This window comes from Hypomesus nipponensis, chromosome 7 (assembly GCF_054491055.1).
Source record: "Hypomesus nipponensis isolate SF chromosome 7, ASM5449105v1, whole genome shotgun sequence".
Lineage (NCBI taxonomy): Eukaryota > Metazoa > Chordata > Actinopteri > Osmeriformes > Osmeridae > Hypomesus > Hypomesus nipponensis.
In genome coordinates, this window is record NC_140367.1 from 1852077 (window position 1) to 1875299 (window position 23223).

General features: G+C 45.1%; 2 protein-coding genes across 2 annotated transcripts in view; both read left to right on the forward strand.

The window, feature by feature from the left end:
- Window positions 1-61: 61 nt before the first annotated feature.
- Window positions 62-9407, forward strand: mettl25 (methyltransferase like 25). Its single transcript, XM_084701556.1, has 13 exons — window positions 62-406; window positions 624-812; window positions 1135-1241; window positions 1365-1598; window positions 1708-2040; window positions 2434-2581; window positions 5661-5758; window positions 5883-5912; window positions 6537-6610; window positions 7070-7163; window positions 7687-7761; window positions 8150-8221; window positions 9193-9407. The coding sequence occupies exons 1-13, from the start codon at window positions 190-192 to the stop codon at window positions 9307-9309; spliced, it is 1788 nt and encodes a 595-aa protein (XP_084557682.1). The 5' UTR covers window positions 62-189; the 3' UTR covers window positions 9310-9407.
- A 5237-nt stretch (window positions 9408-14644) lies between these two features.
- tmtc2a (transmembrane O-mannosyltransferase targeting cadherins 2a) overlaps window positions 14645-23223 on the forward strand; it is a 50866-nt gene continuing 42287 nt past the window's right edge. Inside the window, exon 1 of the mRNA XM_084701543.1 lies at window positions 14645-15663. Within this exon, the coding sequence (XP_084557669.1) occupies window positions 15581-15663 (83 nt within the window). The 5' untranslated portion in view covers window positions 14645-15580. The remainder of the gene's footprint in view (window positions 15664-23223) is intronic.

Here is a 23223-nt window from a genome sequence, read left to right on the forward strand (position 1 = left end):
TCGATCATTGTTCATTTGACCTTCCATCACTGTTTACGGTGCACTTTGGTACACCCATCATGGCGTCTTTCTGACGACTAGAAAACTATCCTCTTCGTTGTGCAACTACTAATGCCGTTGAGGACGGACGAAAGCGACATCCTAGTAAGCTCCCACAGAAAGCACGTTAACGTTTGATAGTTTGTATCTATGGCATCGCAATTCAATTCCCTCGAAGCAATTCGAAAAAAGATAGATGAAGTCAAGCATTTCCTTTCTGTTTCTCTGAGCATTGCGAATGCACACACTGTTGATTTTTACACTCGCGATGTGTGGGATCAGTTTATGTGTGTGCCACCAGCGGAGTTGCTAGCAGCAATCTCCGGTGCTGCCCACAAGAGGCCGTCAGTTGACTGTGATATCAAAGGTAAGGTTGAATAAAGATGTGGCTCACAGCTGTATCAAGAAGAGGACAATATTACAAAAAAAAATCGTTCTTATACTTAATGTAGGCTAACATAACACTGAATGTGTGGGTCAAACTAAATAACTTAAAAAAACCAAAGTATTTCACGATAATTTTGTTAGCTAGCTCTTCGCGATGTTTTAACTTATGAAATGACAAAAACAACCCTGTGTTAAAGCTGAACTTGCAGATAAGATTAAGACCAAGACAACGTTTGGTTTCTGCACTGAAACTAAGCGGCTGGTGAATGTGGACGAGCTGTTGAAAGCTGCCAAGGCACACTCCCTGTCTGGTCTAGGGGTGTGCATGTCAAGGAACGAACTGCTGGAGTCCCTCAAAGTCGCTGACCCCTCACCCCCGGAAGAAGGTGCTTGATTAAAACGACCCCAAATTCTTGCATGCTTTTTTTCTTTTGGCCCATGTTTCGGTTGAGCTGAAATCAAAGGGAATATAATCTTTGAATCCTCTCCAGAATGAAATCGTTTTTTTTTTTTACATAAAAAATGAATGAGTCTGAACCCCATGCTACAGTACAAGAGACACAGAATGAACCGTTTTAGTTACCATGGTTTCACTCGATAGGCATTCCCTCCGGATTACTTTTGAAGTTTATATGAGTATCTATTAAAAAGGTTATTTTGTATATCAGACACTGGCTGGGCACTGTAGACGTATACTTACTGTTCCAGGAGCTGTGATCGAGCCTGGCGAGTTTATGAACTCTAAGAAATCCCATGAGGTCCGGGCCATGTCTGAGGTGGTGGCTAGTTTAGCCAGACACTGCAGAGTCAAACAGGTAATGTCCTTTTCTTAATAAAACCCTAACTTAGCAATATGTATGTACAGCAAAATGCTTCTCTGAACTGTCAAAACATCAGCCTGCTTCCTGACTACATCTCCCATCTCCCCTTGCGTCCAGGTGATTGACGTGGGCTCAGGTAAGGGCTATCTGTGCTCCTTCCTTTCTCTGCAGTACGGCCTCAGGGTCTATGGCATCGACTCCTCCAGCACCAACAAGCACGGGGCCCAGGAACTAAACAGGAAGTTGAAGAAGTACTCCAGGGCTTACCAGAAACACAGTCAAGCCGGCAGGAAGGAGAGGGGAGGAGCCTGTGCAGGAGAGGAGAAACCTGTGGATGACAACCCAGAGAAAGTGGATACCAGCAAGCCTCGCTGGGTTGAGAAGGCAGACTGGAGGACAGAGGCTGTGTCCCAGCCTAGCAACGCAGAATCACGTCCGACAGAGAGGAGTGACGTCGCAGAACGACCAGGAGAAAATCCCATCTCCATCCCTCCCCTCCGTCCCCAATTGGCCCGAGGTCAACTCCGTAGCCGATGGAACCACAGACCCGGAGACCCCAGAATCAGAGGCAGGAGATCCGTTCCTCAGCTCCCTATCCGTGGACGCGATCGACCCCGTGTCCCCCAGGACTCTCCCCAGCGAGCTGAGCATGGAGGAGAGGGAGAGGAGGAAGAGGGAGAACCTGCAGAAGAAGGCCCAGAACAGGGCCACCGGGGACAGCGGCCTGTACTCACCTTTGACCTCCTACGTTACTGCGGAGACAGAGCTACGAGAGATCATCTCTGAGCTGGAGGTGAGAGAGTGTCCTGACTCACTGTGCTGTCAGGTCAGCTGGAGGAGATGGTCATCACTGCAGTGTGGTTAGAATGAATGTCTCTCTCTGTCTCCTTCCTTCTCCCCTTCTCACCCTCTCATTATCTCTCCCCCTGTCTCATTCTCTCTGTCTCTTTCCATCTCTCTCTCTACCTCTCATTCTCGCCCTCTTTCATTCTCTCTCCCTCTCATTCTCTCCCCCTCTCTCTCCCTCCCTCTCTCCCCCCTCTTCTTCTCTCTCCCTCTCATTCTCTCCCCCCTCTCCTTCTCTCTCCCTCTCATTCTCTCCCCCTCTCCTTCTCTCTCCCTCTCATTCTCTCCCCCTCTTTCCCTGTCTCCCTCCCTGTCTCCCCCCTCTCCGTCCCTCTCCCAGGATGCCGTCATGGTGGGGCTGCATACATGTGGAGACCTGGCTCCCAGCACCCTGCGCATGTTTGCTGCCAAGCCGGAGCTGCTGTCTGTCTGCAGCGTGGGCTGCTGTTACCACTTCCTGTCTGAGGAATACGACCCCAGCACACAGGGTAACTACACCCGTTACACCACCTGTCTCAGGAGTACGACCCCAGCACACAGGGTAACTACACCCGTTACACCACCTGTCTGAGGAGTACCCCAGCACACAGGGTAACTACACCCGTTACACCACCTGTCTGAGGAGTACCCCAGCACACAGGGTAACTACACCCGTTACACCACCTGTGTGAGGAGTACCCCAGCACACAGGGTAACTAACCCACCGGGGAGGGGAACTGAGAGCACTGTATGGCCTCAGCTGAGACAGCGTTCTTCAGCGCTGCGGTGTTGACTATTGAAGATGTATCCATCTAGGCTGTCTGTGCAGCGTGTTCAAAGATGGCTGCCATGTTGCAACGATGGCACTCTCAGTGACGTATCTGTACATTTTCATAATGCTGGTCTGCCGTTAAAAACAAGTCTTTTGTGATTCATTGCACTGCAATTACCTGGTAATCAGAGGGGCTGTATGAGTTCCCATGGGAATGGTCTAGTCTTCATCTGTGGACGGTGTGGTATTGACAAGGAGACAGAGTAAAGCCTTATACCACCACTCCCCTGACACACACACACACACACACACACACACACACACCGCCCCCCTAGAGAACATATGGTTTCCATCATGCACACAGCAGTTTCAGGGAGAGCCAGGCTCTTAACTCTGCAACCACCTCCTCCAAGTCTGTCTCCCTTTCTCTCTCGCTCTCTCCCTTTCTCTCTCCTCCATCCCCCTCCTTCCTCTCTCCCCTCTGTTTCCATTCCTCCTTCTCTTCTTGTCTTCTTTTCATTCTCACTCATCCCTACTTCCTGTTTTGACCGATAGAAGGTCCTGTAACCCATCCACAAACCTCCTCCCCCCTGTTGGTTAATACTAATCATCATTCTATGACCTGCGGCCATCTGCATTGTCACTCTCATCCAGCCCAAGGGACAGATTATTATCCTAATGCCTCATTTGATAAACACTGATTCTGTCTGAGTGAATCAGTCCATTGAGAAGTGATGGTGTTCATACCGTGTGTGCAGCCAAGCTGCCCTCTCCAGGTTCCCTCATGGGATCAGACGAGACACGCTGCTAGAGTCATTGAACGGATTTATGGTCTCTGGATGAGTTTAAAAGATTTGAAAATGGGATATTTTCAGCTTTTTCATTTGGAGCGGTTGAATTGGAAATGATTTATCTGAATCATAGGGTCACTGTTCTGGTTTAGTTTTTTTAATAATCTCAACTTTGATACTCTGGGTCACGTTTCTTCCTTGTCTAACACCAGATTTAAATAACTTGCTGCTCAGTCTAGGAGTTGAAACAAATATAGCATTGCAGGGATGGTAAGTCTAGTAGCTGCCCTGGATTGTCTTCAGGACTAGAGTAGAGAAAGTCTGCACTGAATTATGAACATAAAAACGCATGGCTCTGACTTCCCTGACATAAAGTATGATTCAATCACACATTTATCATCATCGCTCAGTGCTTGGAAGATTCCAGATCATGTAGTTCCTTCATCTCTTTGATCAGAGCGTCAAACGACCGTGTTCAGACCTGACAGCTGCAGGACCAGCCGCTGTAGCACCACTCCTCAACACAGCAGTGACCACGTCTCTCCGTCCTCCACTCTTTTACGAGGCACCAAACCTGCGTCTGTCTCCCTGCTGCGAAGACAAACCTCGCAGGGTTTTTGTGATTGTCCGTTGTTGCCGCGCTGCAGCTGGCTAGCTGGCTAGGCTGTTAGCGCCTCGGCCAGGGTTACGCTAGTCCGCGGGGACAGTGGTGTGCAACGTCGGGAGTTTTGATTGAAAACAGTCGTGCAACGCCGGCGGCTCTTCGCACGCTTCTTTCCCTCCCCGTGGGCCGTGCAGTGCATTCTGGGATACGGGCCAACTCCTGTGGTGGACTACCTCACCCTAAATAGAAACCAAACCCACAGAAGGAGCTGAGAAGTGCATTATGGGGAAAGTTACTTAAAATGTAGCTTCCAGGAAGATATCCATTCAAAGCTGTCATATGAAATATCACAAAATATAGCTGACTTTACCATATCACTCATCCACTTATTCCAGGCTTTGAGCCAAGACTCAAGAGACATTAGTAAAATAACCAACGTTCGATTATTTTGTATCACTTAAACCTTTATTTAACATGGCAGATTAAATGTGTTTTTTTCACTGCATTTGTGGCTCAGGACAAAATACCAAAATCCATTTACTCCAGATCGTCATAAAGCCTGCGCCAATAAGGAGAAGGCAGTTAGGATGATCAGTTAGCGTTAGGAAGCACAAACAGTCCTCATTCTTAGGATGATCAGTTAGCGTTAGGAAGCAGTCCTACAAACAGTCCTCATTCTCAGGGCATCTGGGTACAAGACGGACGTTCTGGGAGCACTTCAAGGGCAGTGTGGGATGCAGGAAGGACAAGTACTCCACCATCACCTCACCCCTGCAGACGACAGACTCCAAACTGCCCACAAACATACCTTAGGAGTCGGGAGATTCTACAGTCGCCCTGTCTCCTTCCTGTGGAGTAAGGACCAAACAAGCGCTCGGTCGCACGCTATGGAATTAGACACACTTGGTTTTGAGTGGGGAGGGCTAGGATGTGGGTAGATCTGTGTTGTGATCTGACCCTGGAGACTTAGCGGTTAGCATGGGGGGACGTTAAGCTAACACGCTAGCTGATGTAAACAGCCGTGTCTCGATACTGTAAGCTACACTTCAGACTCGGAGGAAGCCTGTCCTCTACCATCCACTGAGGGGGCCTGTTGCCCGCTAACATGTGTTGAACAGAAGGGGAGATGAATGGCTTAGCGCCAGTAGTTATTGTGTTGTGGGCTTTCTGAAGGACTTCAAAGCTTGTTCCTAAGGCCCTTGTTGAACCCGCTGAATGGTATTCATCTTTCCCTCTCCCTTTGGACGTAAGTGGCTTCAAGCTTGTGGTCGGCTCTTTTTAGGGATGGCAGCAAAAAAAAAAGATGGCAGGTTGTCAATGTCCAAAAGTATAATGTCAAAACACAACCGCTTCTGTCCGTTTTGGCACAGCTGGTGTTAAAAGATGTGTGTGTGTGTGTGTGTCCTGTTCAGCCTGTCCAGCCTGTCCAGAGAGCGGTGTGTGTGGGTTCCCCATGAGCCGGTACCTGAGAGACCAGTCATGGTTCTGTGGTAGAAACGCCAGGATGTCAGCTTGCTTGGTGAGCACCTCAGCACAGCACAACATCACAAACTACACAACCAAATGACATCATCACATTTCTACTTGTGAACTCTTAAGTGTAGGAAGTTCTGAGACGTATGTGGATGTTGTGACTTCCTCAGGCTTTGGAGAGAGTGGCAGTTGGCCAAGGGGTGAGTTCAATACAACTTCCTAATCCAAAAACAGAATATTTACACAGCAGACAGACTTCCAAGATCAGCATAAACATGACTTCATGTAAAAACAACCTATCATGTCTGATTGCTGATCGTCACAGAAATCTACGCCCATCAAACATTAGTGGAAACGTATCAAAACAATCAAATTGTTACAGTCTGAAAGCTACATGTGTATATTTCCTTGAAACTGTAGATTTTTTTTGGGGGGGGGAATAGTCAGTGTTTCGCATGAGTTCTCAAGGATGCATTACAACAAACTAGCCACTTTTGTTCTGTGGGAATTCAACAAAATATATGATTGACTGCAGCCATACGTGTCTTAGATGTAAATCCTGCTTTGCTGAGCCAAAACTGACACACAACACCACCCTGTCCATTAATGAAGAATGTTCATGAATATTAATGTAATCACAGCCAGACGGATAGCATGTCTGAACTCAAACAAAAGATCGTCCTGATTGCACAGCAAAAGTCTGCGCTTCAAGCTCTGAGATTGTTCTGAACGTTTTCATTGTGTTTGACCCACACCTTCACCAAGATGAATGTTTCTTTTTATGACAGCAGCATGAGGGTATGTAATGTTTGGCTTCGTTACAGATTCAGATGGAGTCCCTCTTTTACAGGGCGGTTCTACACGTCATTTTAAGAGACCACTACAGCTCCTTCAAAAGGTACGTCCCCTGAGACCTTGAAATGTCTCTGGTTGAGAACACCAAGTGTTGAGGTGTGTCGTCCGGTCTCCCCACCCCCGGGGGAGACGGGGGAGACACTGTGTGTAACTCCCTCGTCACTACGCGCTCTGCGCTCAGAGTGGTCCCTGCCTTCAGGACCCTGAGTGACGTCACAAACACAGAACTCACTTCTGGAACTTATCACATCACCACCTCTCTGCTGCTCTCTGGTCTCCCGTGCAGCAGGGGACTGGTGGAGAGCAGTTGCCAAGCGAGGGAGAGAAAATAATAAGGCTGTTGCTTCGCTCACGGTCACTTCTAGCCTGCGTGTGACGTCAGCGCATCGGTTCTAGAGGGAGAATCGGATGGCCATGACTCAGTCCACGGCAGGGAACTGTGTTCTGTGTGAGAGGTTTAAAGAGTCAGTGTGTGTGTGTGTGTGTGTGTGTGTGTCAACAGTGAGAGCCGAGTGGGAAACGTGTATTCAAAGGCCAGCTCGTTTGTGGACTACGTCCGCAAGGCAGTCAGAAAACTGGGGCTGGACGAGACAAAGGTTGGTTCTGGAAAACACTTTCTAAAGTTCCTAAACTGAGATCGACAAATACAACTTCTGAAGTGACGAGGGGCCTTCCTATAGCTCACCACACACGTGTGCGCTCCCCTCTCTCTGTCTCTCCTGTCATACTTCACTCCCAAACGGGCCAGTAAAGCATGGAAAACATCCCCAAAATCCATCGTCCCCTCCTGTAAAGGCTATGCTGTAGCCTCAGAGAGGTGTGGGCCCCACCTCCGAGCCCAGTGATTGTTGGGGATTAAGGGAGCAGTGCGTCCTGGCTCCGCTGGGACGCTGCTAGGATAGGGGATCGTCTTACTGCCTTGCTGCAGGCAAAGCATGGGATTAGAAATGTGGAGTGGTTTTGTGTTATCTCTCTCAAGTCGCTCGCATGGCATCCTAAAGCACAACCCTGCTATCCCTCTTTACCTTTTCACCCTCTCCCTCCCTCCCTCTCGCTTTCTCTCTCTTGCTCTCTATTTGTCTCTCTCCATCTCTATATCTCTCCATCTGTGTTCACCAGCTCTCAGACAGTGCGATCCAGGATTACCAGGACACGTTCATACCAAGGATGTGTGAGATGCAAGCCTTTAATATGGTAGGCCCCCACGGTGTCACCTCACTGCCACTATTGTATCACGTCAAACACCCTATTGAGAGTGTAGCCCTGTAGGCTGGTATTGTCCTGTTCTTAGTATTGTTATTACAGAATAGAAGATTAAGTCTGGTTTACACTTACACAGCTTCTAATATGCCTTGTATAAGCTAACTGAGAGAATTAACTTTCTGTAAATGGAATACCGGTCCAGTGGTGGACATGGTCTTCAGGGGAGCAACATGACTCTTAAGATAACGATCCTGCTTGTATGACCTAAGTTGTTAACTTCAGAGAAGCTTTTGCAATACGTCCTATAACAATGTTGTGTTACACAGTGACGGCTGAATGAGGTCTAATCTTGTGGTGCACCTGTGTTTACGTTCCCCAGCTGAAGGTAATGCTGGCTCCATGCATCGAGGGCTTGATCCTGCTGGATCGTCTCTGCTACCTGAAGGAACAGGTAGAATCATCCTCTTATCCCCCTGCCACCCACCAGCCCCCTGCTCTCTTCCACCCTCCTCCGCCTCCATCCTCCTCTTTTCTCCTGTCTTCCCACGGTCACAAACCAGCTGTTTGCACCCTGACAGACCTCAAACCTCCAGTGTGAAATTCCACGTTCACTGTACTCGTACTGACCCTAGTCTTCCTTCTAGACTCTGTGTGTGTGTGTGTGTTCTTACTAATTCTCCTCTTCCAGACATGGATTTTCAGCTTCTATTAAGGTTCCGATGTTTAAACTTCCACTTCCCCTTTCCAGTAACAAAAACCTTCTGGAACATAAAACTTCTTCAAATTCTTCGGTTAACAGACATAACATGACACTCAGAGATCTGTTTGACATTTCGGTAAAAAGGTTCAAGCTACGACAAACACCATGTACAAAACGGACTGATTGAAGTTTCATATCATTTCTATTGAAGTCTTTAAGTTTACATTAAGGTCAAATAACAGAAAGGTCCTCCAATATCCACCGCTATAACTCAAGTGTATGTTTGTCTAAAACCCTCAGTGATTTGCTTGTACTGCACATTATGAAGGCTGGACACAGTCCTCCAGAGCGGTAGCCACGGGGCCAAACATAGCGGAAGACAAGACTGTTCTCCTTCCCACCTTCAGGAGTCGTGTCGACTCATTAGCATCGAGGCGTAAACCGACCCCGCGGCATACACCTTCTCATCCGGTACAGAACTAGCTAACCCCTGTAAGGTATCAGGACTGATCTTACACATGGAGGGTTCACACAGGAACACAGGGGAACCTAACTCAATATTTACACAGATGTTCTTCCTCTGGGAAATCATTAGCAGAGAGCTGTTCTCATCGCACGACTCTTGGGCTGCGTTCAAAGACGCTCAGGGTTACTGCTAGCGGAAGGGCTGTTTCCTCATGTGTGTGTGTGTGTGTGTGTGTGTGTGTTGGCTCGTCTTGCAGGAGGACGTGTCATTCTCCACGCTGGTGCAGCTCTTTGATCCTGTGCTGTCGCCAAGATGTTACGGTGTTGTGGGAGTGAAGACACCAGGAACAGCACTAGTCCTGACCGAGCCGTGAGCATGGCTCCTGCAGCACCACTGGCCTTCTGTGTTTAACCTGCTTCAGGTTTTTATGTACTAAATCTAAAAGGAACATTAAACAGTTATTGCAACAAATGTATTTATTAGTGAGTGCAATATAAGACCAGTAATCATACCATTGTATGATTCTTTTGTAAAAAAACACAACTAGTAGTTACAGTCTGAACTGTAAAATAATGTGACCATTCTTTGGGGGTTCTAATATTAGCATGTTTTTAATCTGATCACGCGAGTGTTGGGAGAGCTGGGGTTTTGGAACGATGGCCTCAACTTAACTTTCACATTAATGGATTGCTGGAGGGAAGCTAATGTTTTTAATGCTCCTCCAGTGCACTTTGTTTCTGCCTCGAGGACAAAGCATTACAACCTCATGGTTCCCACACCTGGAGAAAACATCTGTCTCTTTCATTCTCTGTCTCTCTCTCTGTGTGTGTCTCTCTCTCTGTGTCTCTCTTTCTCTCATATCATTATTAATTTGAGTGCTGCTCCCCATAGAACAATGGCTTTGGGGACAGCTCCCAGGGCCAGGGGCGATGTGGGATAGAGTTCTCCTGTCCTGCCCCTTGACAGGCAGGTCTGGAAACCCCATCACCAAGGTCCTGAAGAGGAGGACAGAACGGGGGGGGGGGGGGGGGCGGGGGGGCTCAACCCCTTTAAGCAGCACTCACTCTCCTATGTCGTTTCCATCATTTCATAAATCACTCCTTCCTTCCATCTTTCATAAAGGCTTTGCACTTCTGTGCAGCCATCATGAATCAGGGGCGTGGTAATTGTACATAAACTTGACATAAAGCAGAGAAACAGGGCAGTTTTCAATATGTGATTAACATTACCAAGCTCTATTACCAAGCTGGTTTGAATACAGTCAATGGCCTATTATGGGTGTGTTCTAAATGAGGTCATTCGACTTTGTATGCCAACACTTTTAGTAATATCTACGACAGCTTCGCTTTTCTCATCCACAAAGAAAACCATTGTTTTCGAGGAAGACAAAATATGACCGAAAGCTCTTCCTGTGGGAAACCTCACTCCTCTTTTTCTCCTGTCATGGTGGAAGCGAGGGCGCTTCGTCCATCGCCATCAGCACTGTCATTCGTCTTCTCTGTGGTGTCAACCAGACCATCTGTGTTCATACTTCTGTTGGCATGGTGCACCATGGTGAAACACAGGGTTGAGGCAGACCCAGGGCCCTATTTTTAACCTCCCTACAGACCGAGGCCTCTGGTGGGTCTGCGCTGTGTTAGGGTCCTGGTCGGAACACAACTTCAGACAGTTTGGCACCTAAAGACCCGACCGGACCACCGCTAACCAAGGACTTCAAGATGTGTATGTGTCTGTTTTGAGGTTTTTATTTCGTGAAGGTTTCTGTGGTACTCAGTGAGTCATGGCTGTTTTTCCTTTTCTTCTCCCTGTAGTTTGCATGCATGGATTACATGCTTTCACACACACACAGGACACGTGTGTGGACATACAGTTACTAACACGTACACTTGCATGTCCACTCGCTCACTCACTAAGCCACTTTAAATGAGAGAGATGAGAAGCGTTTGAGATGAAGCAAACAATTGTGCAATTTGTGCCATTTCCTGGCTGCTTCATTAATCGACGAGAGGAAAGACGTTCAGGATACAGTGACGGAAAGGGATGCACTTTAAGACGGAAATAGGACTTTTGGACGAGGAATCAATTCCCTTGGCGTTTCACTTCCATGTGGGAGTGAGAGGAAATGTGGAGAGACATCTCCCTCAGAATCTGATGATTTTTAGATTTCCACCATTTTGACTGAAGAGGGGTTCGTTATTACCTACTTGGCACCACAGCATGCTGTCACCTTTGTATGGAAAATACTTTCTTGGTTCCTTCCCTTGAACACCTGCCCTGTTTTCCTGTCCTTGAGAATCACATGCAAGTCAGGAAGCTTGCGCGTCAGGAACTTCACCCTCTTTTTTTACATTATTTTTTCTCTTAATGCACTTTTCAACTTAATCATCTGTGGAATCTACAGATATAGACTCAACTAGGCACTTAATATCAAGAACATTTATAAATGAATGGGCTATTCCCTACGCAAAGGATTTCTTGTTATTAATGGACTTCATTCAGAATGGTAAAGTGGCAAATGTAGAGGTTTGAGTTCTTATCAGAGACCCTAACTGTACACAAGAATGTGTAGAAAGGCAATAAAAAGCGAGAGGGGAAGCGAAAGGGTTCATCAGTTTACTCATTCATTAAAAAGACGTCAGTGCAGGAGCCAAACAGGAAGCTTGGTGGTGAAAAAGCCATTCAGGAATCAGCAACTCTGGATTTAGACTCTCCACAGACGCACACACACACACACACACACTTCTGTTCATAAAGTCCACCTCATTTCTTTCTCTTTTAACTACTCTCTTTCTCCTCGTTTCACACACACACACACACACACGCATGCACCAGTCCATCCTTAATGTCTCATGATGACTTCCATCTGAATGCAATCACAGCGTCATCCTGTTGTGGTTGTCAGGAGTGCAAGCAGGGTTTTCACGGGACACGCGTAGCCAAAAGCAATGGCAGGAGATGCCAGGAGAGACAGGAATAACACTGGCATCCATAACAACCTCCAATCACACACGATTCTCCAGCTGTGTTGTGTGAAAGTGACGGTTGTTTGGCTTAGCTGTGTTGTGATGGACTGTGTGACGTGTGTTGCTTCTTAGCTTCCATGTCAACACAATGACTGATGCCAATGGAAATTCAGACTTTGTTTACGCACAAATTCTCCAACTCACTTGTCTACATGGGTATTAGTGTGGCAAGTGTCAGCCAGTCACGCAAGGTAAATGTTTCACTGTAAACTTCTTCCAAGTTACTTTGAAAAGTATTGGGCTAAGTACAGGCCAAAGAAAACAATCTACTGTCAATTTTTCATAATATTTGTAATTTTCCATTCTTTCAATTTTTGTAATGGTGATTCATAGTTTTGATTAATCAACATTTTTCATAATGAATATCAAATTAGGCAGATTTAAAACATCTGGAGTTGAGGAAAAAGAAAGAAAAATAAGATTTAATTTAAATTATAGTACTGGTAACTAAATGGAAATGTGAGATTTTTAAATCAATGCCTACTCCTTCTGGGTAGGATAATTCAAACAGATTTAATCCATCCAATATGAATTAAGATGACTTCCTGAAAAGGGATACGTCAACAGGAATCTTTTCTTCTTGTATTTCCCCCAAGCAGCTGTCAGTCCAAGTCACAGGATCATCAGGCTTCTGGTTGGTTGATAATCCAGTTGTTACTCAGTTCTATGACTGCTCTACAAAGTGCTTCTTTTGTTCCTTAATCTTTGGTGTATAAGACCTCAGAGTATTGGTGCCTGTGGTTTATAGTTGCTCAGTAAATTGATTAGGGGCCTCAAAAGCTTTAAGGGGTGTAATTAGAAACAGATTTTCAGATGGGTTTTTTCCATGTCAAATCCAAACACGACTATCTTTTTCAGCCATATATATATTTTTTTTAAGATCAAATCAAATGTATTTGTATAGCCCTTTTTACACGCAAGCATGTCACAGAGGGCTTCACATACGCCCATAAAGAAAGGTAGGGTTGTCACCAAGGTGTGGTTAGCCAAACAGCAAAGACTCATTTTGATCAGATATTTTAAAAAAAATGTTTGGGTACATTTGCTTTCATTTTGATATTAATACTTTTCGTATGCTATTTTTGTGAGGGCGTTCTACAGGCTGTGTTAGTGTGATAGGGATAGTCTGTTTCCTGTGTGATGCTTATCTAAGAGGATGAAAAACCAGTGGTCCTGTATAAATAACACAAGGAAAATACCATTTGTTACTCTGATGGGTTAAAAGAAAGAAAACACGTCTAAATTCATCATCTCATTAGAACTTTTTTTTGTTTTTTTTTACCCCTAATTAAGAAAGTGTGTTTTTCCACAAGGCTCTATTTCCCTTAACAACCGATTTAAATGTAATTGTTCTAAAGTACACGATACTCCACACATTTTGTTATTTCCATTTGAGTGTATGTCTGAATAAATATAAATAGTTTTTACTAGTTCACTTTTGACTTAAGAGACCAAGAGGCCCTCTATTGGGCAAATTATGCAACGACTACAAACCTTTTAGAAGATAATTATGATAAAATTGCGCTCAATCTACTCCAGCACACAGGGTGAATAAAGACTGTCAGGTCTCAGGACAAAAGCACCGCTGCAGAAAGGCAAGGCTTCTAGTTTCTCTTCCCTCAGTGATTTTGGCTCACAGATGAAACTCTGTAAAGATATGTATCAAATAGAAGGAAATGTTTCATGTTTCACATGAAATTTAAAGAGGCAAATACTGTACATGTGTACGTCACGTTGTTTGAGTTGAGCTTGTCTTTGTCTCAATTGTATACATATATATTTTTTATAGGCATTTTTATTCTGTTACTGCACCATGACCTCTTCCACTCCACAGGATAGTGACATTAAAAAGATTGGTAAGATTAGTAACATCAAAAACATTTTTTTTTTTGCCCTGCCTAAAAATACTTGAGTCTATTAATCTAAACCACATCCATCATCCTGGAGCATGGAGGTAATCCATCAAGATGAGTAAACTCTGGTTACTCTGTTAATGTGTTTGTTCCACCCAGGGCTGTTTATGTTGAGGGAGCAGGAGTCGCCTCCTTCACCCCCCTCCCTCACCCTCCTCCCCCACTAATCCCTTCATCACTGGAGCTGGGCTGGAGACAGACCTTGTCTCAGTGGGTAGGTACATACAAACAGCGCCCTAGGCAAAGATCTCAAATTGTGTGTGTGTGTGTGCAAAGTGTGTTTGTGTTTTCCGTGCGTGCGAACATGGATGCAAAACACAATCCATGCCTTATGAGATCATACCTGTTAATGGGTATAATTCCTTGAATTGGCCAACAATTTTAAGAATAGTCCCACAGTAGCAGTTTGAGGATTCAGGTGATATATTCACAGTATCTTTACCGAAACATTGTTTAAAACACAAGGTGTTGGAAACATGACAGATGTGTAGAGTAACTTTTGCGTGACTCTTCCTTTTTGAACAGGGATTCTCATTTGTCTCGTCAGATCTCCAGGGGGTTCTTGAGGAAGCGTCTCATCATTAGTCCAACCAACCAAAACAACAACCCAGGCAGTCCTTAAACAGTCCAACAGGTCCACTTTGAGCACAGGTCACGGTCGGCTCTTGTTCAGGACAAGGGTCAACGCCTGCCAGGGTTAGACAACCTTCCTTCCTCCTCTTTCTCTGCATCCTTGCTGCGTGCTTTCAGGGATGTCCTCCATCAGTCCTCAGTCAGTACCATCTGTTTTCTCTCTCTTCCGTGGGGCAGTGGTGGGTTTATTGGCGGAGTGTTCCGACTGAGCGACAGGCTTGGGGGCAGCTGGTGCTCAGTGGGGCCTCGCTGCTCCTTTTCAAACTGACCCGGCCTGTGTGGAGCCGTATGTCTGCTCGCTGCCACCCTCGCTGTAGGATGTCGTAGGAGTTCATTAATCCTCACTGCTCTTCTCGTTTCTCCCTCACTGGGTTTAGTTTAGGTTCTGTCTCTGTCTGTCTGTCTGTCTCTCTCTGTCTCTCTCTCTCTCTGTCTCTCTCTCTGTGTCTCTGTCTCTATTTGCCACATCAGATTACTCAAAAACAACTACCGGCCATCCTCACTAATTTAGGTGTCAGCTTAATTAAGTGACAGCGATTAGCGCGCACAATTTAGTAACCTGCTATAGTAAGCGACTATATTCGCTTAATGTTATTATTTTTATTTTCTACATTTTAAGTGATTTTATTCATTTCATACACACTTGATGAATTCATCCAATCCCGCTTTCAGCACCCTTTCTACTCTAAATGATTGGAAAGAGCTCGAACGAAAGATGGTTTGCGCATGCTCATCATCTTGAAACCACACGCGGTTCTAAACAGTGGAGTATCTGTTCCGCGGATGAAAATGCATATAGAACCGAAGACAGCAGAACAGCAAGATGCACTCAGCTGCGAGTTGAAACGAAGACGAGCCGTCCTAGTTTTGTCTCTACACAACTCTGACCCGCTGCATAACAAAATGGGTTAACTTGAATAGAGACCGAGAATCGCAAACTTTGAGACTCTAGTCTGCTTGAATGGGGATTTTCTCCGTGTTGCGGGGCGGCCGCATTGAGAAGACAATACAGAACCGGGAATTGATTTGCACCTAGTATTCTACTGCGTTTCTATAACCTTTATTATTTTGAGAAATGATTACGGAGTTGGTGTGTGGCGCTGTGGCTTTTGTCCTGTATCTCAATACACTGAACGCGGATTTTTGCTACGATGACAGGTAGGTTACCGCCGTACCTATGGCAACATCATCAGCCACACTTGTCATTTCGTTTCTCTTACGTCAAATAAAACGGAACGTGTTTGCCGCACACATTTTGTATGGTAGACTAAATTGTCACGCTCCGGTGTTAACATGGTTATTGTCCATTCACGGCTCATTTGTGTCATTCAGCAATAGCATTCTATTCTCGATTTACCTCTCCAATAAGCAGTCATTGTGTTGCAGCCATATGCTACTTTGCCTAATGCAAATGAGCTAGGCTATATCTCCTGTTGCATTAGAGCTTTGTTCAAAAGGCTACTTGGACAACGTTGAGAATGTCATCTGCATCGCAAATGTGACTGAAGTTACACAATAGACATGTAAAGATGCAGGCCATCTTATGAATAGTCTAGGCTACCCCTTAAAGCTGTCTGTAATGACATTTTTGAACAATTCTTACACCTAACAGCACCGGCAACCCACATGCTAATGGATGTTTTTGTTCAGGCACATTGTTGGAATCTGCGGACGATAAATACGCTTGTCCGCTCATATCAATATCCCCTCTCCAGGGAATACATCCAAGTGGATGCATTAATTAGAATATATTTGGAGAGCCCTTCCTAATATGTCACCACCCATCCCAGAGCACGTATTTTATAGGGCTCGTTAGTGCTCAACCATCCAGAAAGTAAAGACATTTGTATTCAGAATGTTGAGTTCCTTCTCGGATGCTTAGCAGCGCGACACTCTGAGTTAAATACTAGCTGTATTTGAAAGAGGTTCTGGTAGGCTACAGTACGTGGCATAATCTCTTTATTCTCCTGTTTCTTAGCGTCAGTTGCATTTTAATTCAGAGTAGCAGTACGAGGAATTTGGAAGTTGGCATTCCTCCAATTGTAGGCAGAATTGATTTAAGATATGTTACAATTCTGTAGATTTGAAATAATTTAAATGTATTTCCCCTCAGCTCATTTCAGTCTTTAGATTTCATGGAAGTCTTGTAATGCAAGAGAACAGAATTGAAACGTCAATTAAGTTATGGTCCAGCTCAGACAAATGAGCCATTGTTCTAAGTCCATTCATAGCAGGTTGGTCCGTGTTCTATCCCTCGAGACCGTCACCGCTGGTGGCTCTGGCTAGCGTCTCCCAACACTTCCTTAGGGTCAGGTGGACTTGAGCCCCGCTCATTCACCACTCTACACTGACTGCAGGCTACTGGGAGTGTGTAGCACACTCAGGGGAGAAGGTTTGTTTTCAAATGTGGGTGGGACAGCTTTTTTGGAGCCGAGGATACGGCTGTTAAATATACTTTTTAAAATAAAAGGTGGGGCGGGACAGGCACCGTTTTTTAATAGGTGGGTGGGATGTTTAATGAACACTACTCCACTGATCTCACTAAACTATACGTCCTTTGCCTTGTGTGTGAGAATGCATGCATGACACACACACACACACACAGAGAGAGAGACTATCCATACTTCTATGAACCATGCCAGTGTGTCAGTTGTCTTGTTTAGCGAAAGCATGGCATGGGTGAAATGCACTGCAGCTCGAGGGGCCTGTTCTAACCCTGTTTATCAGACTGACAATGACGCGCTGAAGAGAACCTGCCACAACGTCACGTTGATTAATGACAAAGCAGTGTCCTCACAGACTCTCTCGCTGCTTACCGCCTTCGTTGTAACCTCGGTGTTGGCGACCCTGCGTATATATCAAAGTCAGAGTGATAATTTACACTCCAGGGACTGAGACGGCCGTTCTGGTCCGCCGATCTCAGATGGAGAAGCTGAATACCAATCACAGGTCTCACCTCCCTAGTCATTCATCAAACAGCCCCCTTTCACCAAGGTCAAGAGTCGCGCGCTCTCCGTCTCTCTCCTGAGGGTCGTCACGAGTGGTTGTTAGTAGCAACGGAGTGTCTGTTAGCACATCAGTCAACTTTAGGCTTTTTAGGGGACTTTTTATTTTTATTTTTTTTACGGTTTGCGCTCTTTTTTTTTTTTTTGATGACCTGGACTGCAATGCGGGTCTCTGTTAAACTCCGTAGCTAACCGTTTTATTCGGAAACAGTTCCGTTAGACGCGGAGCACAAGAGATGGTGCCTTCACAACGATGAGTTCCTGCTCTCCGGGGTGTTCTGGGGCTTCTCTGCTTTCTCAATCACGTCAAGTGTTTTTCCTGGGCACGGCTCAAGGGCTGTCCAAGACGTCTGTCAGCCAATGGTAATATCAATAAAACCCCTCTGTGTGTGAAATGACTTGAGGATTACTGGCACATGGTTCGAACAAAAGCCAGTCATTTTACTACAAGGGAAAATTTCAGTTCAATTGGTAGTGGGTGTCTGTAGACAGCTGGTCGGTCACAGTGCACTCTCTTTCTCATAGCTCTGGAATAAAGCTGTTGTCTATGTTACAGGTTGAATATCACAGAGAAGGTTGTGTGTGCGAGAGAGAGATAAGTGTTTGTAAGGTACATTATGTGTGTGGTTGCCTTCGTATGTTTCTGTGTCAGGTGACTTAGCAGCAGTTGGATTGCTTCCTGAGGTCAGAGGTTATAGATCGGTCAATTCATTTGTTGTGACCTTTGAACTTCCTGCTGAATGCTCATCAACAAGGCACTTGACGGGTCAAACAAATGGTGTGTTTTATGATGGCATCACCCTCAGTCCTACTGGACTGTGTGCTTCTGTGTTTGGATGTAGAAGTTACCATCTTACAGTTCACACTTCTCATCTATCTTCAACAGAGGAAGGATGGATTCCTAAGGTACATCCCAAAGGAAACGTTTCCTCGGTGGCTTGCAGTGTTCAGAGCTGCGTCTCCCAAACCGCCTGTGGCCACAGTCACGTGACGAAACACCATTTCAGCCCAGAAACGCACTACGACCCCCCAGGGAATCCCAATGAAAACATCCCACTACATGTTATAGAGGAATTAAACTGTTCAGTCTGTGGGGATGGCTGGTTGGGTTTCACTGGGACAGAAATGACCATCGCATTTCCTGGCACACAACAGACTTCTGATCTATATTGTAGTCTGTGAAAAAAATAAAAATGTTCCGTTTGAAATGTGTCCACCCCTTACATTCTTGTGGCAGACAATTGACTATGAGGCTGAATTGTAGATCCCCTCTTGGACACAAGCATTGGAACAAAGAACCAAATAACGTTTAATAACGCATGCAATAAGTCTGGTATCTCATAGCACAGATGGCCCAGTGTCTGAACACTGGATTTTATAACTCCTCACATCTCTATGATGCCATGAACTTCAAGGAAATCACAATCCTCATGTCAATTCTTTCCCTTCCTCTCAAAAGTGGCAGTTTCCCACGTGTATTGCGAATCCCTCCTGGCTCTTAAGGAAGGAAGTTGTGTTTGTAAGCCTTTACTGTATGCAGGTAGGAGGGGTTATATTCTCGGTTGTATAATTTCTAGGTTGCAGTTGACAAAAGAAAGTGAGATGTACATTCAAAAAGGAACCTTCAACAACCTTAAACCACCAACGGCTACAAAAATGGCTCAAAAAAGTTGCTAGATTCCCATTTGGAAAACCACAAGACTTACCATGTTACATTCGATGGTTTCACAGCAGTTATCTCGTACATTCAATACTAAAGGTGTGTGTAACATGTTTTCACATCGTACTCACACCCAAAACCATCTTTAAAGTGCCGTATCCAACCGCAGTAGGGGAAGGTGTTATGGTGCCTGCAGTACTTATTGTTGTAAGTTTCGATGTGTTATGTTAAATGCTTGCTAGTAAGAGTTTATATGACCCTGGTGCCTCTGGACATTATGCCACATGCTCCCCAAACACAGTGTTGATTGTGTTTTTGTGGAAACTGAGTAATAGCTAGTCTAAATCGAGAAGGATGATAGTTAACGTGAGAGGAAGTGAGGGACTCTGGGATGTGTCCGTGATGGTTTGGGAACCGGGGATCCACAGAGAGGTTAGTGACTGAGAAGAGAGTGTTTGTGAAACGTGATTTCAGATGGTTTGGAAGCAAGGAGACTTTTGACCACACTACAGTGGTATGCCAGCCGTAAATGCTCTTTGGAGGCGAAAGAGACAGGTCTGATGAAATGTGTGGTTTTCTGGTGAAAACAACACACTCACCAAATGAAGGCCTGTCATGGGGATGGGTTGCCATGGATAGCCATATTGAAAGACTTGCTCATGGCCTCAGGTCCCAAATGTACTAGCCCTTCATATATAGTACACAAACACGTGTTTTTTATTCATTGCTCTCTCAAAACTGTTTTCCCATTGAAGTGTTCGTATGTACACCCGGGGAGTATTAATAAAACAATAGGGAGGAGGAGAGGGAGTGTTGAGGTCTTGATTACTAACAGATTTACACTCCAAGCTATTTGTGTTAGAATTTTCAGAGCCATCAGCAAAGTTTGGTCTGAAACTTTACAAGGGGGGGGGGGGGGGGGGGGATTTGGGGCCTAAGTTGTTCAGGAGAGATTTGGTCTTGAGCAGAAGTGTTTGTCTCTTGATTTACTTTGGTGTCGAGCTAGATTTTCAGAAGACAGTATGATTATGTGGTCTAGCGTATAAGAAGGACAAAGGATCAACCTTCATTTGATGTCCTTATTCTCTTGGATGTTCTCTGTCTGCTGTGTCGAACAGGAAACACTGTCTCAAAAAACAGAGGAAGTTCTTCTGATTTGTCCTTGATGGTGAAAGTGAACCGAAGTTAACAGTAAAGGCAGAAAAAAGAATCCTTGCTGAGAAGCGGTATGTGGCACTCCTGGAAAAAGACATTGGTCAGGGCTGTCAACTAAGCCTATATAATGTTTGGGTTCAGCCGAACAATATCTGTGTTTAGTGTGTTACACAAGCTGTCATGCCACGCATTGTGAAATATGCAGACTGCTACCATAATGTGAACTATGCTGGTCATTCAGCCAGTAAGGGCATGGCAAGTGGGCGAATGGTGCAGGGACCGAATGACTTTCTTGTTTGCAAGAAAGAGTCGATTTCTTTACGCCCTAGGCTTTGCATCGCTCGAATAGAAATCACCAGGTCACTAACACTGTACTTTGTGTTTTCTGTTTGTGAAGAGTGTGTCATTAGTTCCCAGCATCAGCCCACATTCATTTCATCACACTATGAGCACTGCAACCCAGGTATAACACGCCTGTGCTTTCATAGTTACTGTAAGTACTTTCATATTAAAAAGCGATATAATGCATCCAGTCATATGCCTGGTTAAAGTTGGAAGCACCCTTCTCCCTCGGCCCCCATGCAGCAGCAGGTCGACGTGGACCAGTCTGCCCGTTTATTTGAAAGAGGTCTCTCCTCATCCCATTGAAGCCTAGTGGGCCGTGAGGAAGGCTACCCAGGGCTGGCTCTCTACTCCACGGCCAGACAACCTGACCCACGAGTGTGCCAAGGCACGACCTCAGAACCGCAAACCCAACAGTCGAATGACCCTCCCAGTACACACACACACACACACACACACAACACACACACACAACACACACAACACACGCATCCCATAACAGTGGTAACCATGGGCTACGGAGGTTGAAAACTAGCAAACGCCACAGAAGAAGACCCACATAGTTTAGCCCGAAGTACCAGGGCACTGGAGATTCTAGTCTATGGTCAGAGTAGCTGTAATTGGAGGGTAAGGTAATGTTCGGTAGATCCCTGTGGCCTGGCCTTACAAGTTCTGTGTATCTGCAGCTAATGTTATCTGGCTAACCACACACTTTTAACTATGTCCCCTTTCACTAATACCTGTCATTGGGCAGCGGGCGACAGAGGGGGCTTGGATTTCCACCACGTAGCAGTTAAGCTTCGCTGTAAGCAAAGCTCCCTGTTCTGGTGTAGCGTTACACTTTGGAACTGGCGTCTGCTTTCCCTCCTCAACTACAAAGGTGGACTTAAAAAAAAAAACACACATAGCAGTTGGTGTGTAATTCAAACCCGCCCTGAGATAACTAGCAACCCCCTTTTCTCTTCTTTGTAATCAATAGTTGTTGCGTTTCGGCAACCCTGGCTCTTTCCTCTCCAATCCAAATGACCGCTTCAGAACAGAGCCCTGATTTTGCCTGTGCTCGCCGGAGCCTCACGTTACCCGGCATGTCTTGGGTCAGGTCTCTGACAGAGTAGGCCTACAGGGAAGGAGAGACGTATGCTTTGAACAGGCACACTCGTCTCCTGACTGAAAAATATTTGCGGAAAAAAAAGTTTTGAAAGGTTACAAAAAAGTTTCTTTTTAAAGTAAAAAAACAAACAAATTAGAACATATTTTGTGTTGAGTGTGTGAAAACAAAGTTTTGAAAAAAAAAGTTACAGAAAAAAATCCTGAAAAAATACAGTCCAGAACAGATACCGAATTTTCATCATGCTGAGCCTCTCATTTCTCTGCTTTTTTCAGTTTCGGAAGGTTGAAAAATGGTTTTGAAAAAGAAAATATATATATATATATATACTTTTTTGTGTCGTTGTGTGGGGGGAAAATAGTTTCAAACATTTTTACACATAAGTGTGTCTCGGTGTAAAAAAGTTGGCGGTATTCCATAATTTTGCTTATCAGTAACATTTTAACAGGAGAGCTGTACTTGGGCGCCTGTTTGAGTCGGACTGTCAGAAAACGTGCTTCCTACAGCTGCTACCATATAACTCATTCTAGACATCCAGACTCTGTTCCGCGTTTCAAGAAGCCTTCCCAGGAAGATAGCAGATAAAAAGTGAATTATGATTGTTCCACAGAGCCTCCTTTTGACCGTGACACCTAATTCACTGAGGCAATTTGTGATATGGTCATGCATCTCATTTGAACCCTTGGTTATGTCTATTGGTCAAATACTCACTGTAACAAAGTAATTTTAACCCACAACACCAAACATACAATGTAAATACAACTCAAGAAAAACTCTGTAACTTACTTCACAAAACACAAACTAATTAGAAACTGTAGTACCTTTTTGAACTTTTTGTCTGTCAAAACCTTTTTGTACCAGAAGCCTTTATGAAACCAACAGAAATGCATTAGGGGAGAACCAGTGTGACTGGACCCTGGTTTTATGCATCATTTACAGACCCTGTCCTTCCCTGGCTGTAAAATATACAGAAATATACAAACTCTTTCTGGGTCAGGAGAGAGACAGTTATTGAATCCCTGGTGCGAGGAGGGAATTTTCTGACTCTGCGCCTACTTAAACCTGAGAAGTTCTGACCGGGAAGGTTAGAGTTGGGGTTTGGAAAAACTTTGGTTTATCTTGATTTTGTTGCTTTTTCACCATGACTCATTCTATGCTCATGATTCAGAAAATAAGCCAAATAACGGCTATTCACATGTATCTCAATGGATGCTCCAATTATTAGCATCCAAGTCAGCTGGTATTTCCTGGACGTTCCAGAGTATTCTCTGTCTTTAATCCATCCTCAGGGAAGGGTCTTGGTCTCTCCTGTTTCCTACTAAAGCCACGAAAGGGCTCCACAGATGACAGCGTTCGCAAGTCGATACAGATGTGCATGGAGGTCCCGAAGCGTGTTAGCTGAGCTTGCTGTGAGATTCCCTCATTACTACACGATGGATGGCTACTTT

Coding starts and splice junctions, on each gene's coding strand:
- mettl25 (XM_084701556.1), top strand. CDS start 190: ATGGCATCGCAATTCAATTCCCTCGAAGCAATTCGAAAAAAGATAGAT. Junction 407..623: donor AGTTGACTGTGATATCAAAG/GTAAGGTTGAAT, acceptor CCTGTGTTAAAG/CTGAACTTGCAGATAAGATT. Junction 7,164..7,686: donor TGGGGCTGGACGAGACAAAG/GTTGGTTCTGGA, acceptor TGTGTTCACCAG/CTCTCAGACAGTGCGATCCA.